The sequence below is a fragment of the Mirounga leonina genome, unplaced genomic scaffold, assembly GCF_011800145.1.
Source record: "Mirounga leonina isolate KUSES-001 unplaced genomic scaffold, KU_Mleo_1.0 Mir_168, whole genome shotgun sequence".
Lineage (NCBI taxonomy): Eukaryota > Metazoa > Chordata > Mammalia > Carnivora > Phocidae > Mirounga > Mirounga leonina.
The window spans coordinates 36,798,662-36,816,710 of NW_023270426.1; the positions used below are offsets into that span (position 1 = coordinate 36,798,662).

General features: G+C 36.5%; 1 protein-coding gene across 1 annotated transcript in view; it reads left to right on the plus strand.

Moving 5' to 3' along the window:
* Positions 1 to 18,049, plus strand: part of ZSWIM6 (zinc finger SWIM-type containing 6) — a 198,378-nt gene that overhangs the window by 160,986 nt on the left and 19,343 nt on the right. Inside the window, exons 6-8 of the mRNA XM_035014498.1 lie at positions 12,513 to 12,692; positions 17,243 to 17,419; positions 17,697 to 17,843. Coding sequence (XP_034870389.1) covers positions 12,513 to 12,692; positions 17,243 to 17,419; positions 17,697 to 17,843 — 504 coding nt within the window. The remainder of the gene's footprint in view (positions 1 to 12,512; positions 12,693 to 17,242; positions 17,420 to 17,696; positions 17,844 to 18,049) is intronic.

Sequence of the window (18,049 nt, forward strand, 5' to 3'; positions counted from 1 at the left end):
AGTTTTCTTTGGTTTAATTAGGCTCTTTTTAGATGGACCTGTGTACATTTTTCTTGGAGATGCTTTCTCTACTTCTCTACATGGGAGGGACATGGTCTAAGTACATAAGAATACATGATTAAATAAAGTACAGGGTTTCTTAGCTGTGCCTTTGAGGTTTCTTCATAATTTTAGACAGTAATGTGCCCCTTCACATTATACTGCTAAAACATGAGGAATGGAATGATGATTCTGTCAAGAGACAAAAATGATTAACCTTGAAATTTATGTGTGTATAGTTGCACATACGAATCCTAACTTACAGAAGTTCTTTTTGACCACATAGATTGGCAGAGGCTAAATACCCGACTGTTGAGAATATTGGTTTTTAGGGAGCATGAGTCTGGCTCCCATCTTTAATAACAGCACAATACCATTTTTCTCTCTGAACTTCAGTTTCCTTCTCTGTATAGCAAGTTTTCTTGAGGGTGCAATGTGATCATGTGTGTAAAGTACATAGTACAGGGTTAGTGTGAGGTGAATATTCAATAAATGGCAGCATTTACAGTCAGGTGGATAAGTAAAGATGCCATTCACTTTTAGAAGTATGTTTGCTGAACTAGATGGAATGATTTGTACCCTAAAGACACATTTTAAAACTTTAAATGTAGACTCTAATTAGAAACCTAACATGTGTAACCTGATATTGTTAGGATTTTCCTTGAAGGGATAAAAAATTAGCATAGAAACCAGCACTTAATATTACACTGTGTTTTGGGATACCTTTTATGCTGTTAAGTTTTCATAATGACTTTTTTGTTTTTTGCTTTATTTGCAGCTCTTCTCATATGTTCAATGGTTTATTCGGGGTTGATTAGCTTAACTAGCAACATTCTTATACTCATTAATAAATACCTTCATTTTCCATTTTGTAATCTAGTAGATTTATAATCTTTCCCGGTAATTGGTGGTAGATAAAGATGGCCACAGATCCTTTGCTACTCTCCCACTGAGACATGGGATTTGTTCTCTCCTCTTGTATCTGGTAAATTTTTAAAAATTGTTTGACCAACAGAATATGGCAGAGTAGATGCTGGGCCAATTTCTGAGCCCAAACATTAAATGACTAGCAGGTTCACTTCCTGTCTTGTAGAAGGTTCCATCTTGAGTCCCTGAGTTTCCATGTAAGGAATCTGAAGTTTCACATCCTGAAGCTGCCATGCTCTGAGAAGGCCCATGCTGTCCACATGGAGGGGCTGTGTTGAGGCAGGGGGAAAATTAGGAGGAGAGCGTTTCTGACCTACAGAATCATGAGATACAATGATACATTCTGTATTAAGCCAGTAAGTTTAGGGTAGGTTTTTACATAGTAATAGATAACCAGAATAGTGGTTATCTCTCTAATAATACTTCATGCTTTGGTTGTTTTCCTTTTTTTTTTCATGCTTTGGTGGTTTTCCAAATGCCAAATTTCTCTAGCAGTATAGGATATAACAATGTGTGAAAATGAAGTTCTGTTATTTCAGTTTTTCCCTTATGTTGGGTTAAGTCAGATGTTTGTCAAAAGTGAATGCTTATGGGGCGCCTGGGTGGCTCAGTTGGTTAAGCAACTGCCTTCGGCTCAGGTCATGATCCCGGAGTCCCGGGATCGAGTCCCGCATCGGGCTCCCTGCTCAGCAGGGAGTCTGCTTCTCCCTCTGACCCTCCTCCCTCTCATGCTCTCTGTCTCTCATTCTCTCTCTCGCAAATAAATAAAATCTTAAAAAAAAAAAAATTTAAAAAAAAAGTGAATGCTTATTATTAATAAACAGTGTAACATGATCTTAGCATATTCTGCAACAGGGCTTAAATTCACGACCCTGAGATCAAGACCTAAACTAGATCAAGAGTAGGACGCTCAACTGACTGAGCCATCCAAGCATCCCTGCATCTCCATTTTTAATGATTTTTTTTTTACAGTAATTCTTTCTCACCTTTATATTCTCATTATACCAGATTTCACCTAGTTTGACTTCTGGGTTTTTCCTTCTCTGATAAATAAGAACTTGAGTTCAGGTAACTTAATTTTGCATTCCTATAGAAGACTGCAGAACCCTGGGCATTGAAAATAAAAAAGGGAGGCAGAGTGGATTGGATGGTAGCCAGAAGTTTTGGCAGAGATGCTAAGGAAGGGGGTGCTAAAGGAACAGTGTACACAGGTTTCAGCTTAGCACTCGTTGTCCATCCTCTGGCATGAAGGTACCATGGGCAGAGAAAATGTAGGGATAGGGATGAGGTTGAGAGCCTCCTCCGTGCAAATAGTTAAGGACAAAGTTACCCAAAGCATCTCAGACCTCTAAGTGGCCCTGTGGGCCCCAGTTGGGGCCTGGGAGGCTGGAGAGAACAATGTCTACCAGAAAGAAAACACATTTAAAAGCCTATTGTTGAAACTGAGGGAAAAGGAGAGACTAAAAGATGTTTCCTGCTAAAATCACACAGCAAGTGGAAATTAATTTACAGGAACCCATTATTACTAGCGTAAGTGTTTAATGTCACTGACATTTTGTTTATTTAATATGTTCTCTTAATTGTTTTATTTGATGAAATATAAAATACTTGTAAGGGTATTCACAGAATCACTTGCAATCTGAGCCCTCTAATCCTGTTCTAACCTTTGAGTCTCCGTGTCCTCAACGTCAAAGTCTTCTACACAGGGGTTTGCAGGGAGTGTACCCTTTGGAGCTGAGTGAACTCTGCAGTTTTCAAACACTTGAAGTCTAAACAGCCCTATGAGGTAGGTAGGAGTTATTATTCCTATGGTTTAAGTAGGGAACTGCCACCTCAGAGACACTAAATGGGCGGGCCTGGGGCCTACCTTGCCCTTTCCAGATCAGAGCATGTTTACCAAACATTTCTTCTAGTTGGAAATGTAAAACGGTGGGTGTATGAGGTGGGGCAAAGTGGTAGTAATTTGTACATCTAAATGTTTGATGGAAAGGACAGGCTTTCAGGGCATGTAGAATTCATTAATTCTTGTTACTCACATTTTCTGGGATTATGGGTGCTTGTGTGCTGGCACTGTTATTGGTGAAATACAGAAGTAACCGGAAAGGTCTTTGTGATGATTTGTCTTCTGCCTCAGTGTGAGTCTGCCCACATTCACTCACTGTTTGGTCAGTTATAGGATGTGAACGGGTTTAAGACTACTGAGTGGTTTGGAACTGTTAACCTTGTGCAAAAGAGTTCTTTCTTTCATCTTTTTCTTCTTCCCAGGGGAGTTGCCTTCCTAGTTTTGGTTTACTTTGGCTTGTATGTTACAGTGCATCTTTTTGGTGAAATCACTGTGTGCAGATTAGGTGGCTTAGTGGAAAGAAGAGTAAAAGCATGCTGGATGGTGGAGAAAAGCTGGACTAGAGCTGAAATGTGCTGTAGATAATTGAGAAACTGAATGATGCACACACCAGTGATTTGATAATTGCCTTTATACACTTTGAGGCATTGAAGCTAGGAAAGCGATTTAAAAGTATTGGATTTGTTTTCATTGTAATTCATAGCAAATAATTAAGTGTCCTTTCTGAAAGAACCAATAATACTTTTATAGATGCCAGGTCCTCTGGTAGGTGCTAGAAATGCTAAGTTCTCATTGAGTTCTGTGTAGTATTTTTGGTTGAGTCTTTACAAGGGTTAATGTTTCTGATGGACAGCAGAATGTTTAATTATCAAAGAGCTTTATTTTTAAAACTACAAATGTTTCAGGCATGTGTTGGAGAAGGAGATAAATGCCCAAAGTGGGACTCTGAATTAATAAAATTTGGAGAATGACTTACTTAATTTGGTTAATTTGGTTATTAAGGCTAATTACAGCTTTTGTAATGGTGACTGTTAAGATAAAAGACCATATCTATTATAGCTCTGAACTTGAATCTAACATTAAGAACATCCTTTCAGGATGAAACCTCTCTTTGGGGAGGTGAGCAATAAAATTATAGGCAAATTAATAAAAGCTTGGCTTTTGAAATTTTTTCTCATTCTGCAAAATGGAAATTTTCTAATTAGAGAAATGTAAGCATTGAAAATCTAGGATGGATTTCTTTTTTCCTCAAATCATAGAAATCATTACTTAAAGTTTCCAAGAACATTTAGGATTTTTTATAAGGGCCATAATCTATTTGTGTTTTTTTTCTCATCTTTTTTTCTTTCTTTCTTTCTTTCTTAGAAAGGGAGAGAGAGAGCAGAGAGAGGGGGAATCTTAAGCAGGCTTCATGCCCAGCGTGGAGCCCAATGTGGGGTTCAGTCTCAGGACCCTGAAATACAGAGTTCTTATTCATAATGAACACATTGAAGATAAATCACTCATTGTGGAAAGACATTTACATCGCATTATTTGTCAATATAAATTTACTTGTTGCCCTTTTACACACAACCTTGTTAATGCATTAACAACCTGATGATGAAACTACTAGTCACAGCACATCTTTCAGGGCAAATTCTTGATTTTAGTTTTGTCTGATAATGTGTTCATTTAAGATTAGTAGAATTATAAGATAAAAACATCTTGGAAGAGAAACTTAAAATGTCCTTTTTTTTAAAGATTTATTTATTTATTAGAGAGAGACACACACACACAGAGTGGGGGGAGGGGCAGAGAGGGGGGAGAGAGTCTTAAGCAGACTACTCGCTGAGCATGGAGCCTGATGCAGGGCTCGATCTCACAACCCTGAGCTGAAACCAAGAGTCTGACACTTAAACTAACTGTGCCACCCAGGTGCCCCTGAAATACTTCTTAATTTTTAAGCATTAGCTGTTGAATATTAGGATTTTACTTTTTAAAAAGGTAATTTGATGATTTGGAAATTTTTTTAGTTCAGTGTAGCCTCATAAATATCAATGGCAATTTTTGATCCAATATATAGCTTTTATTTAATTACTTATATGTAACTTTTTTCATGTTGTTAGGGTGTCCATCAGTCCACAACCTAAAACTGGGTAAAGTTATATCTCATTGTCCAATGGGCTTCAGTGGAAAAGGCTTTCGATTTCAGGTTCTTTAGGTACCATTTGGATTTGTCCCTTGCTTTGTTGACAGTGTGTGGTCATGTTTCATTAGAAGCTGATTTTCTGTCTGGGCATGGGAAAGGCATAGGATTAATAAGGTAGTGATTTATGCAATGTCCATTGGCTTGTTAGAGGATTCCTGCTGAAAGAATGCTCATACTTAAATCTTTGGAGTACCGGTAGACAGTATTGTTTGATACAGATATTATGTAGCAGTAGTTTGCTTTGAAATTTACAGAGAGTAAAATTCTTACTATACTGTAAAATATACTGTAAATACTATGAAAATACATACACCTGTGGTCTTAGATCATCATGGAGAGCAGCCCTCCATTGCAGCATCCAGCTGGGGGCTGGGGGATATTCAAAAATGGTACTATAGTGCTGCAGGGTTCAATAATTGGGGTTAATGCAAGATGATACAGTATATGAGAATGATGGTATAAAAGAAGCCATAAGAAGACTTCCTAAGAATCTTTATTATGACAGGATGATTAACATTAAGAGAGCACTGCTCCTGACCACGAGGCAGCATATTTTGCATAAAGAGCAGTGGACAGGGCACCTGGGTGGCTCAGTCGGTTAAGCGTCTGCCCTTGCCTCAGGTCATGATCCCAGGGTGCTGGGATCAAGTCCCACATCAGGCTCCCTGCTCAGTGGGGAGTCTGCTTCTCCCTCCACCTCTCCCCCCTGCTTGTGATCTCTCTCACACGTTCTCTCTCTCTAATAAATAAATTTTTTAAAAAAAATCTTTAAAAAAAAAGAGCAGTGGACAAAATATAAGGATAAATTCTACCTTGAATGATATCTGAAAGAGGTTAGGCAGGAAAGGAGAAAGAGAGAAAAATGGGCAAAGAAAGAATCAGGTAGTTGAAATCTGTGGTTGCACCTGTCCTCAAAGTATTTTTATGAAGTTGATTAAACCTGAAATGTACAACTTAGAACTCTTTGGACTGCAAATGTATTACTTTAAATAAGTGTCTATTGTAATTATTACGAAACACATCTGAATTTTTTGCTGTACGGTTTTGAGTTCGGACAAATGAATAGAGTCCTGTAATAATCACCACAATCAACATATGAAACAGTTATATCCCCTCCAAAAATTCCCTCACACTGTCACCATGTGTTATTTCCATTGTTGACTCTCAATCCCTTGCATTGGTGATCAATCCCTTTAATTTTACCTTTTCTAAAATGTCCTATAAATTAAATAATGAGAGTGTATATGTGTGTACACCCACATATCCTTCCTTTTGATTCTGGCTTCCTTCACTTAGTATAATGTATTTGAGATGTTATGTGTGTATAAGGAGTTTGTTTCTTACTACCAAGTAGTAGTCAGTTACATGAATGCATCAGTTTGTTTATCCATTCACCAATGCAATGACATTCAGGTTGTTTCTAGTCTTCTGCATTTATGAATAAAGCCGCTGTAGAGAGACCCAGGTGGCTCAGTCAGTTAAGCATCTGACTCTTGATTTCAGCTCAGGTCACGATCTCAGGATCCTGAGATCGAGCCCTGCATCAGGTTCAGTGCTGGGTGTGGAGCCTGCTTAAGATTCTCTGTGTCTCAGTGTGATGTTGAACACTAGAGGTAAGAGCAGACATCTTTGCCTTGTTTTGATCTCAGAAAAAACGTTCAGTCTTTTGCTATTATGATGTTAATGTAGGATTTCTTTTGCAGATGCCTTTATCAGGCTAAGTTATCTTCTGTTCCTGTTTTGCTGAGAGTTTTATTTATTATGAAGTAATGTTGAATTTTGTCAATTGCTTTTTCTTTCTTTCTTTTTTTTAAAGATTTTATTTATTTATTTGACAGAGAGAGACAGCGAGAGAGGGAACACAAGCAGGGGGAGTGGGAGAGGGAGAAGCAGACTTCCTGCTGAGTAGGGAGCCCGATGCAGGGCTCAGTCCCAGGACCCTGGGACCATGACCTGAGCCGAAGGCAGATGTTTAACAACTGAGCCACCCAGGCGCCCCATCAGTGGCTTTTTCTGTTGAAGAAAATTGCTTTTTCTGCATCTGTTGAAATGGTCATGTTTTTGTTTTTTTCTTAGTCTGTTAATATAGTGAGTTACTAACTCTGATTTTTAATGTCAAACCAACCTTGCTTTCCTGGGATAAACTGTACTTGGTTGTGGTGTATTTTCCTTTTTGTATATTTCTTAATTAGATTTTCTAATATTTTGTTGAGGTGTTTTACTCCTATGTTCTTGAGGGATATTGGTCTGTAATTGTATTTCTTTGTAATATCTTTGTCTGGTTTTGGTATCAGGGTGATGCTGGCCTCTTAAAATAAGTTGGAAATCATTCCCTTCTCTGTTGTCAGGAAGATATTTTATAGAATTGATATTCTTTTTAAATGTTTGGTATAATGTTCCAGGGAAGCATCTGAACCTGCATTGTTAGAGATTTTTAAATACAGATTTAATTTCTTTAATAAATTTATTACTAATTCAGGTTATTATTGCTTCCTGAGTGAACTTTGGTAATTTTTGATTTTTGAGGAATTTGTTTATTTAATCTAATTAGTAGAATTTATAGGCATAAAGTTATTCATAGAATTCCATTATGAGCCTTTTAATGCCTCTGTAGGAATTATAATATGTCCTCTTTTATTCCTGATACTGATAGTTTGTCTTTCTTTTTTTTCTGATTATAGGTTTATTGATTTCATTAATCTTTTGGTTTCATAGAATTTGGGGGGTGGGCAGTTTTCAATTTAATTAATTTCTGGTCTGTTACTTCCTTCTGTTTGCTGGCTTTGAATTTCTCATTCTCTTTCTAGTTTCTTCAGGTGGATATTTAGATTATTGCTTTGAATCTTTTCTTCTTTTCCAGTATAAGTATTTAATACTGTACATTTCCCTCTAAACTCTTTTTAGCTCTAGGTCACAAATTTTGATGTATTTTATTTGTGTTTTCATTCAGTACAGAGTATTTTCTGATTTTTCTCATCATTTCCTCTTTTAGTCATGAGTTATTTGTAAGTGTTATTTAGTTCCAGATATTTGGGAATTTTCCAAATATCTTCCTGTTATTGATTTCTGGTTTAATTCTGTTACATCAGAGAATATACTTTGTATGATTTCAGTTCTTTCAAGTTTGTCAAAGCTTGTTTTATGGCCTAGAATACGGACTATCTTGGTGAATGTTCTTTGTGCATTTTTAAAAGAGTAGTATTTTTTTTTCTAGTAATAGGTGGGATGTTCTGTAAATGTCAGTGAGGCTAAATTGGTTGATAGTGTTTAGGTATTCATCCTTGCTAATTTTCTGTCTATTTGTTTTATGAGTTATTGAAAAAGGACTGTTAAAGTTTCTAAATATAACTGTGAATTTGTATATTTCTCCTTTAAGCTTTAAGCTAAATACTTAATGTATTTTGGAGTCTTAATGTTGGGTTTAGCTTTATCCATTTAGGATTCTCATGTGTTTTTAGAGAACTGACCCTTTTATCCTATTATGTCTCACCTTATGTGATGTTAAGTGTTCCTTTTTCTGAAATCTACTTTGTCTGATATTAATATGGCTGCTTCAGGTTTATTTTGGAAGTGTTTGCATAGTATATCTTTTTCTATCCTTTTTCCGTTTAATCCATCTATGTCATTATATTTAAAGTAGCTTACTTGTACGTAGCATGAAGTTGAGTCTTGCTTTTTAATCTGATTTTACCATATCTTCTAATTTGTATGTTTAGACCATTTACATTTAATATAATTATTGATGTAGTTGAATTTAAGTCTACCATTTAATACTTGTTTTCTGTTTATCCTCTTTGTTTTTATTCCTTTGTTCCTTCTTCCCTGCTTTCTCCTCTGCTACTTTGGATTGTTCTAACATTTTTTAGTATTTCACTTAATCTGTTGTCTTTTTTGTTTGTATCTCTTAGTATAGTTTTAATGGTTCTGGTATTATAATAAACATACCTAACCTTAACCAGTCCACTTTGAGTTGATATTTTGCCACTTTAAGTAGGATGTAGAATCTAACAATCTTCTAGGTCCCTTTTCTCTCCCTTCTTTATGTTATAGTTTTTATGTGTATTACATCTACATACATTTAAAATGCCACAAGGCAGTGTTCAAATTGCTGCTTTCAATAATCATATTTATTTTAAAGAACGTAAAAGGACAAAAGCAGTTTGTTATATGTAGTCAGGTACTTATCATTTCTATTGCTCTTCTTTTATTCCTGTATTTCCCAGTTTCCCTCTGGTATTATTTTTCTTTAGCCTGAAGAACTTCCTTTAGCATTTCTTCTAGAGCAGGTCTCTTTGGCAGCAAATGCTTAGTTTTCCCTGATATGAGGACACCTTTATTTCACCATCATTCCTGAGCAATATTTTTGCTGGATATAGAATTTTGTGTTGACACTTCAGTTTCTTTCAACACTTTTAAGCTGTTGTTCCACTGTCCTCTGTCTTCTATGATTTCTGATGAGAAATCTCTTAATTATTTGAGTCATTCTTCAATATACTGTTTTATTATTCTTTGCTTTCAAGATTTTTTTCTCTAGCTTTGGTTTTCAGTGATTTGATTATGAGATGTTTGGGCATGGCTTTCTTTGAGTTTACCCTTTTTGTGGTTGCCTGAGCTGCTTCATTCTGTAAAATTCATATATTTTTCCAAATTTGGAAGTTTTCAGTCATTGTTTCTTCCATATTTTTCCATATTTATGTCTCATCCTCTGGGACTCCAGTGACACAAATATTATACCTTTGGAAATGTTTTCCCACTTGTCTTTAAGGTTTTCTCTGTTCTTCAGATGAGATCATTACTATCTTCATATTCACTAACTTTGCCCTTGATCCCATCCAGTGAATTTTTTATTTCAGATATCTTTTTCACTTCTAAAATGTCCATTTAGTTCTTTTTATAGTTTGTGTTTTACTCCTTTCATTAGTGTTTACCTTCATCTCATGGAGCATAGTTAAAATAGTTGCTATAAAATCTCTGATAATTCTAACATCTGGTTCTTCTTAGTCGGCATCTGTTGATTGTTTTTTCCCTTGAGAATTGATCACATTTCCCTGTTTCTTTGTAAGCCCAGTAATTTTGGATCCTGGACGTTTTGAGTACTATGTTGTGAAAGTCTAGATCTTTTTTTTTTTTTTTTTTTAAGATTTTATTTATTTATTTGAGAGAGTGCAGAGTGAGAGAAAGAGCATGAGCGGGGCAGAGGGGCAAAGGGAGAGGGAGAAGCAGGCTCCCTACTGAGCAGGGAGCCCAATGTGATGTTGGGCTCAATCCCAGGACCCTGGGATCATGACCTGAGCCAAAGGCTGATGCTTAACCAATTGAGCCACCCAGGCGTCCCCTGAAAGTCTGGGTCTTATTAAAGTCCTCTGGAGCATTCTTTTGTTTTTTAAAGCATACGGTCAACAACCAGGGTAGATTCAGACCATAACTTCCGTTTCATCTTCTTTGGGTGGCAATATCCATAGTTTTCAAAGTTTTGCTCTGCTGCCTTTGGTCTTTCTGGTGCACAGGACTTAGACCTGTTGGTACATAGCATCTAGGGATCTACCTCTCCAGCTCCTGAGTGTGAGGAGGGCCCCTTTTCCCAGTTCTCTCACGAACTCGATGAGATTTCTCTTAAGTTTTTGCTGTATGTGCCTTCTACAGAGTTCCCCAAATGGAGTTAATCTTCTCTCCAAGCCAGGGCAAAAGAAGGGAAAAAAGTAACAGGAAATCAGCCTGATATGGCTTACTTAAAATTTTATTTCTCCAGTCTGCTTGCTTTTATTTTATTTATTTTGTAGAGTACTCAGGTTGCTGCTTTTTGTATTCATGGGGAGAGATAAGCTATAGTGGGTTTATTTCATTTTAACTGATCACATTTTGTTTTTAATTGGCATTTAAAACATAGAAATGTAATTTTTAGATATCTGTGGCTTGAATAGGTTGTAGCCATTTTTATTTTGTGTTGGTAAAAGTTATATGATATTTAAAATATTAGATTCTGTAATTGAAAAAGCTTGCTAATTTTATTTATTTTAATTTTATTGAGTTTTTAATTTTAATCCCAATATAGTTAACATACAGTGTTATGTTAGTTGCAGGTGTACAATATAGTGATTCAACAATTCTATACATTACCCTGTTCATCGTTGTAAGTGTACTCTTTAATCCCTATCACCTATTTTACCCATTCCTCACCTGCCTCCCCTCTGGGAACCATCAGTTTGTTCTTTATAGTTAAGAGTCTGTTTCTTGGTTTGTCTCTTCCCCTCCTTTTTTCCTTCATTCATTTCTATTGTTTCTTAAATTCCACATATGAGTGAAATCATATGGGATTTGTCTTTTCTCTGACTGACTTATTTTATTTAGCATTTATACTGTCTAGTTCCATCCTTGTTGTTGGAAATGGCAAGGTTTCATTTTTTTATGGCTGAATATTATTCCATAGTGTGTGTGTGTGTGTGTGTGTACATACACACCACATCTTTATCCATGTATCTATTGATGGACACTTGGAAAACTTGCTAATTTTAAATGTGGAAGGATAGAAAGCATCTCTTTTGGACAAAACAAACTGCTCATTTCTACCTTTGTTATTCACTTGGCTAACATAGTTGATTAAAATAGACACAGATACACATACCTTTTTAAAGAAAAAGTGTTGAGAATGGGTTTGAAATACTAGAATCTGTCTTGTGTTGAAATTAGTAAAGTAAAACTTGAAGTTTTAGAACTTAGGAAAATTGTTTGAATTAGCTATCTCTTTGAAGAATGTAGAAAGGAATAATAAATTTTATCATTACTTAATTCAAATTATGAGTTATGCCTTCTAAATTCATTATGGCTTTTCCTTTGAAAAACAAGTGAAATTTTGATGCATGTTTAATGATTTCATTCACATAAAGACATAAATTTAGTGATTTCACTTATAATAAGATTAGTTTCTGGTTAAATCATTTACGGAAGTATGTTTAAGTGAATTTTTTAAAGATTTATTGATATATAAATATATATATTAATTGATATATAGATATGCATACTAATTTAAAAACATAATAAAGTTTGGAAAGCTTATAAGAAGACTAGGAAACTGCGTCCATTTTATACCTTTATGATTTTATTATAAAAAGGGAAATTTAATTTTTGCATTGAAGAACAATTTAGAGTGGTTTGTTGCAGCATTCATATATAAAACCTGTTTGTAAATTAAAGTGGCAAATTGGACTGTAGGGTCGTATTCTTTATTGACGTTTTTGTCCAAAATGTCACACAAGTAAGAAGGTGATTACAGTTATCATTTGAAATATCTTTCATCTTTATGTGTAACAGGGTTTGGATATTTGGTTCAAATTTGGGCTCTGTTGTTCTTCCATTAAACTCTGTATGAGATTTATCACTTGGATTAAGGAGAGAATTGAGTTATAAAAATGGCAGACCTGAGTCCATTTTGAAAGGATTTAAAATGTACCATTATTTATTAGAATTGGAAATTTTTATAATTTTTGAAATTTACTTCCCTCTCTCCCTTTAAATTAGGTGCTCTGTGGATGTGTATAGTTTTAAACCCCCACTGCAAGTTGGAGCAGAAGGCCAGTTGGCTAAAACAGCTGAAAAAGTGGAACAGTGTTGATGTCTGTCCATGGGAAGATGGAAATCATGGCAGTGAATTACCCAACTTAACCAATGCTTTGCCTCAGGGTGCAAATGCCAACCAAGGTGAGTCCACGGTAATATTCTGCTCACTTTGTATCCACCTAATTGCGCATATATGCTTATAACAGTAACTCATAATATATGTAGGAAAATTATTTTGCCCACTAGAACTTATAGTAATTTAAGGCATTCATGTTTTGAATATGAATGTATGCATTTTTAATTTTTTTTTTTTAAAGATTTTATTTATTTATTTGAGAGAGAGAGAATGAGAGAGAGAGAACACCTGAGAGGGGATAGGGTCAGAGGACGAAGCAGACTCCCTGCCGAGCAGGGAGCCCGATGCGGGACTCGATCCAGGGACTCCAGGATCATGACCTGAGCCGAAGGCAGTCGCTTAACCAACTGAGCCACCCAGGCGCCCCTGCATTTTTAATTTTTACCTGATTCCTTTGTGTAGGTTTTTCCATACTATCAGAATACAGATAGATATTATACTTTTATGTATTAGTATGTGTTAAAATTCCCTATTATTTAATTTTGGAAATAATTTTAAAAAATCATGGAATAGGGTGGTAATATATTACCTTGTAAAACAAAATATTGACAGGCTTGAGAAACTGTGTGTTTTTATCTCTGTTGGTGCAAACCAATTCATATTGGGGTTGTTTGTAATTTCATCATTAAAAATTGTTAGTTTTAATAATATAGCAAATAAACATTTATGCCCGGGCTGGAGGGACATGAGATTCTGTTGGCATTTGGAGTAGGAAAATTCTTTATTGTAAAGGATTTTCTAGTATACTTGTTCCCACCTGCTGTAAGCTAATAGTGCCCTCCAATCTTTGGGACAACTAAGAGATTTTTCAGACATTTCTGTATGTCCTCTTAAGGACTTGTGTCTCTCATTTCTATGCTGTTTTTTCAGCTTTTCCTTTTCTGTTGGATCCCCCCATTTAGATCAAGTTCCTCTCATCTTCCAAAAAACCCCAAATCCTTCCTTGGCCTCATTTTCCCTTCCAGCTATTGTACTATTTTCTTCTCTCTTTCAGAACCAAGCCCTTAAAGAAGTTAAATCTTACAAATAAAAATTTAATTCACTAATTCATGTCACTATTTTTGTGTGATTTTGTGCTCCTGCTGCCTTTTTTGGGGATCAGGGGGAGAGATGCTGTGGGGGATTTGACAGACTTTAAAGTTATGATTGATGTAAGGTGGGAGTTAAATGACCCTGGAAGGATCCAGAATCGCAATTGTCATTCTGTATGTGCTGGCCCTATATGGAGTTGGTTCTACTAGAAAGAGCTGGACATTGTGTTGAGTATGAATGTTAGCATAGTGTTTTCAGTCTCTACAAAGAGAGAAGATCAGATGTATTACTCCGTAGGGATTTGTCCAATCAAAAAGAAGTTTTAGGACTTGGAAAAGATCTGGCTTTGCTTTGTCTAGAGTTATTTGCCTTGGGATTTTAGTATTTGAAATCTGTCGTATCTTTATTGCCCATGATTATTTTGTTTAATAACTTCAAAGAAAATAAGTATACTCCGTTTCTTTTTTTCCAGAAACTTAGAATTTTCAAATTTAACAATTCAACATTTATTTTCTTTCATTGCTAGGAAAGGGCATGCCTATATCTACATAGGTAATCACGTTAATCTCCTTTTAATTAATGATAGTTGGAGGTTTCTCTGTGTTTCACTTCCCACCTAGTTTTGGGGACTGCCCTCCTAACATTTTACAGTTTACTACTTTACGTTTGGTTACTTTCTCTTTGATTAAACAGAAATATTCCATGGACTTTAGAGAACCTTTAAGAAGAGGTCCAGCCTCCAGATGAAAGTTCATTTCATGTTTGATTTGGTCGAGGCACATGAAGTCAGAATCTAGTTTCTAAGGGCAGTGTTTCTTGCTATTGGGCCTAAAGGCACAGGGTTCCTGTTTTTAGCAGAATATCCACATACTGTAGAGGGGCTGTCAGAAGAGACATCTGTACAGAGGGACACTGATGTTCGGCCTGCATACCTGTATTGGAATGCAGGGGAGAGTCTGCAGTACCTAGCAAAGCCCAGCAGCCACACCATTGCAGCTGGGTAGAGTGTGCACAGGACTCAGGCCGTGGGCAGAATTGGATGTGCTGGCACACTGGAGTGAATGTGAAGGGGAATCAGGCCTTGTCTTCGCTAAGATTATTTGTTAGAATTAATTAGCAACCTTAAAATCCACATTCTTTGAAAGAGTAGGGTTTTTTTTAATATACCAGAGTGATAGCCAATTTTTTTATTTTAATTTTTTTATAAAAGAGCTATTAGTTTGCCCCTTTTTACTCTTCTGAATTTCCCAAATTTTCTTTAATCAGCATGTATTGTGTTATATACTTTATTTAAAACTTGTTTATAAATTTGTATATTTATCATTTTGAAAATTTCGTTAGATAATCCATTTCTTTTTTCCATCTTGTTGCAAAAATAAAAAAAACTAGACATGTAAGATAAAAATGGACCATAATTTTGATACTAATCAAGTTTTATCTTTGTAGTCATTGTCTATATACACAACCTTTATTTACCATGTTATTAGAGGCTTTCTATCTTATATTTTCATTTAATTATTATTTCATTAGTATTTAGCTTTTTTTTTCCTTTTTTGTTTTCTGTTTAGAGGAGCCAGAATATTTAATCTTCTTTGTTAGAATTGGTTTTATTCGCCTTTTATAGCTAACCACTGTTAAAAGTGTGGTGTGTTCCTCTACTTTTCTCTTTGCTCATACATACAAACATGGGAAAAGTTGAGGTTTTTGTTTTTTGTTTTTTTTAAATGGAATCATACTCTACAACTTAATTTTATTATTGATACCACAGTGAGCCAGATTGAGAAGTAGAACTCTAATTTTTTAATACATGCATAATACTAAGTTGCTTTTTTAAAGTCTCCTAGTTTTAAATTCTGTTTCTGTGATTTGAGCTAAATAAAAAAAGCAAAATGACAGAGTCACTTAAAATGTATAAAATTTGGACTTGGGAATATTTAACCAAATGACAGAAGTCATGGAACCAATTTTCTCTTGGGTAGGAGTATCTCTACCTTGCTCAGCAAAAAGGCCTGATAGGTTCAAAGGCCCTTAAATATAGGGCCCCCTCTTCCTATTTGCAAGGTGTGCATCTGTGCACTGGGCAGGGCCATAGCAGAGACGTCAGTATTTATACCTCTCAAATTATGTCATCGTACATTTTGATACGTCTTGCATTCAAATATAGATATATCTAAGTTGACCTGAAACCAAGCTGAAGTAATGTCTCACTCTAATGTTAAAGACTTCTCAGAAGCCTTTCACAACAGCTGAAATGGCTGAATTTGGAGTGTGGATATTTATGTTTTGATCTTGCCTGCCATTGCCTGGCTATGTAACCTTGGCAAGTCATGTCACTTCTCTGGGTTTTCGGTTCCATCGGCAGAATAGGGGAGTTGAACTCATCGTCCTAGATGAGTTCCCAGAGTTCTTCTCAATTTGGTTGTGTTTTGGTGTTTATGATTCCCTTTTTGTCTTTGCTTAGCCAAAGCTTTGGTTTGCTTCTTATTAAGTCTCAGTACAGTGAGGGGTGATACTAGAGCCAAGTAAAATACACATACGTAAGCATAGTTTGTTACCCTGATTTTCAGTTGAGACTTGCTAAGGTTTGTGCCACAATCGAAGGTAAGTCTGGAGTGGGGACCCAAGGGGTGGGATTGCAGTTACAGAATTTGAACCATGTTATCCAGAGGGACTGAATAATCCCAGGAGCTGGGATGAGAATATTCTTTATTCCCCAAACATTTCTTTTCTCCGTCAGGTCCTGAAACTTGAATCCTCTTCGGAGTGTTTGCTTCTGCTCTTTTGTGATGCCCCGGCATACACTATGCTGGGGACATCACACCAGTCATGGAACCTGCCCAGGAGTCAGGAGGCAGCCTGTAGGGGCAAGGTAAGTGCGCTGGTTTGTTTTGTAGCTATGTTGTGTGGCTTTGTGAAATGTTAAATATATGCATTTATGCCCTTTGGGATATAAAGTGGCATTTAATCATTATATCCCAAGAAGCATAATAGTTTTAATTGTGCAAAACCGCACAATATAGTTAAAAAATACAACCAAAAGCACAACCCTTCTGCATATCTTTAAAGGCTGATTGCATCTTCCTGAAAGGTTCCATGGCTGGTGTCGCATCTCTTGCATAGTGTTTGTGAGAGCTGTTGATCCCATCAGGGCAGCCCACCACAGCACCTCAGAAGTGGGGAGCAGTGAGTTTTCATGTGACTTTTGTGCCGAGTGCCTCCTCTGAGTGTATTTGGCATGGAAACTAGACTTGACACTTCTTTTTGCAGGATGCCTTTAACCTTAGCTTTGATGGCTGCAGAGTGTGTGTGTTTGATAAAACAAGTGAGTGGATGGTGGCTCTTTGGGCTGACTTGCCTCCTAGCACTTAGGACATGAGAGTATTCACCCTTCATCCTTCCGCTTAGGGGGTGCAGGACAGTGTGTGTGGGTGTGTTCATGAACATCTGGCCACAGAATGGTATGACTGATGGATTCACATGTGAATAATAGCTGACCCGGCTTTCTGAATTGTGGGAAAAACAGATTCATCGAACAGGCCACATCGGACAGTGTTCACCCGAGCCATCGAGGCGTGCGATCTCCACTGGCAGGATAGCCACTTGCAGCACATTATCAGCAGTGACCTATACACCAACTACTGTTACCATGACGACACTGAAAACTCCCTCTTTGACTCCCGCGGGTGGCCCCTCTGGCATGGTAAGTGGCCAAACCGGAAAGACATTTCCATGACTTACTTCTTTGTTTCGTTTCTATAGCATTATTGGAGTGGGAGGTGCAGAGTGGAGGGATTCAGTGGGAGATGGATGAATGCTTGGCAGTAGGAGCTGAGTGTTTCATTCAAATCCAAGTTCAGAAGTAGGTTCTTGTGTCTTTTTAATAGTATTTTGGGGGAAAACATCTTACTATATTTAAATGCTGTTTTTACAGACATATCTGACGATGGCAACTTTCTCCCCTTAACTTTTTGTTTTAGAACATGTTCCTACAGCTTGTGCAAGAGTGGACGCATTACGTTCTCATGGGTACCCCAGAGAAGCACTGAGATTAGCAATAGCTATTGTTAACACGTTAAGACGACAGCAACAGAAACAGTTGGAAATGTTCCGAACTCAAAAAAAAGGTGAATGTGAAGGAGTCTGTTTCCATTGGAATGGGATTCTTGGTGATGACATCACTAGATTTTGTCCTCTCTTGAGAGAGATGCCTTTTAAAATTAGAGCAATGGAGAGGACTTTACTCACCACTCATTGGGAATATTTAGTAGCTGATCTGTGAGAAATTTTAGGCACATTTTTCCTGGTTGAATGTTGTAAGAGATAAGATTTT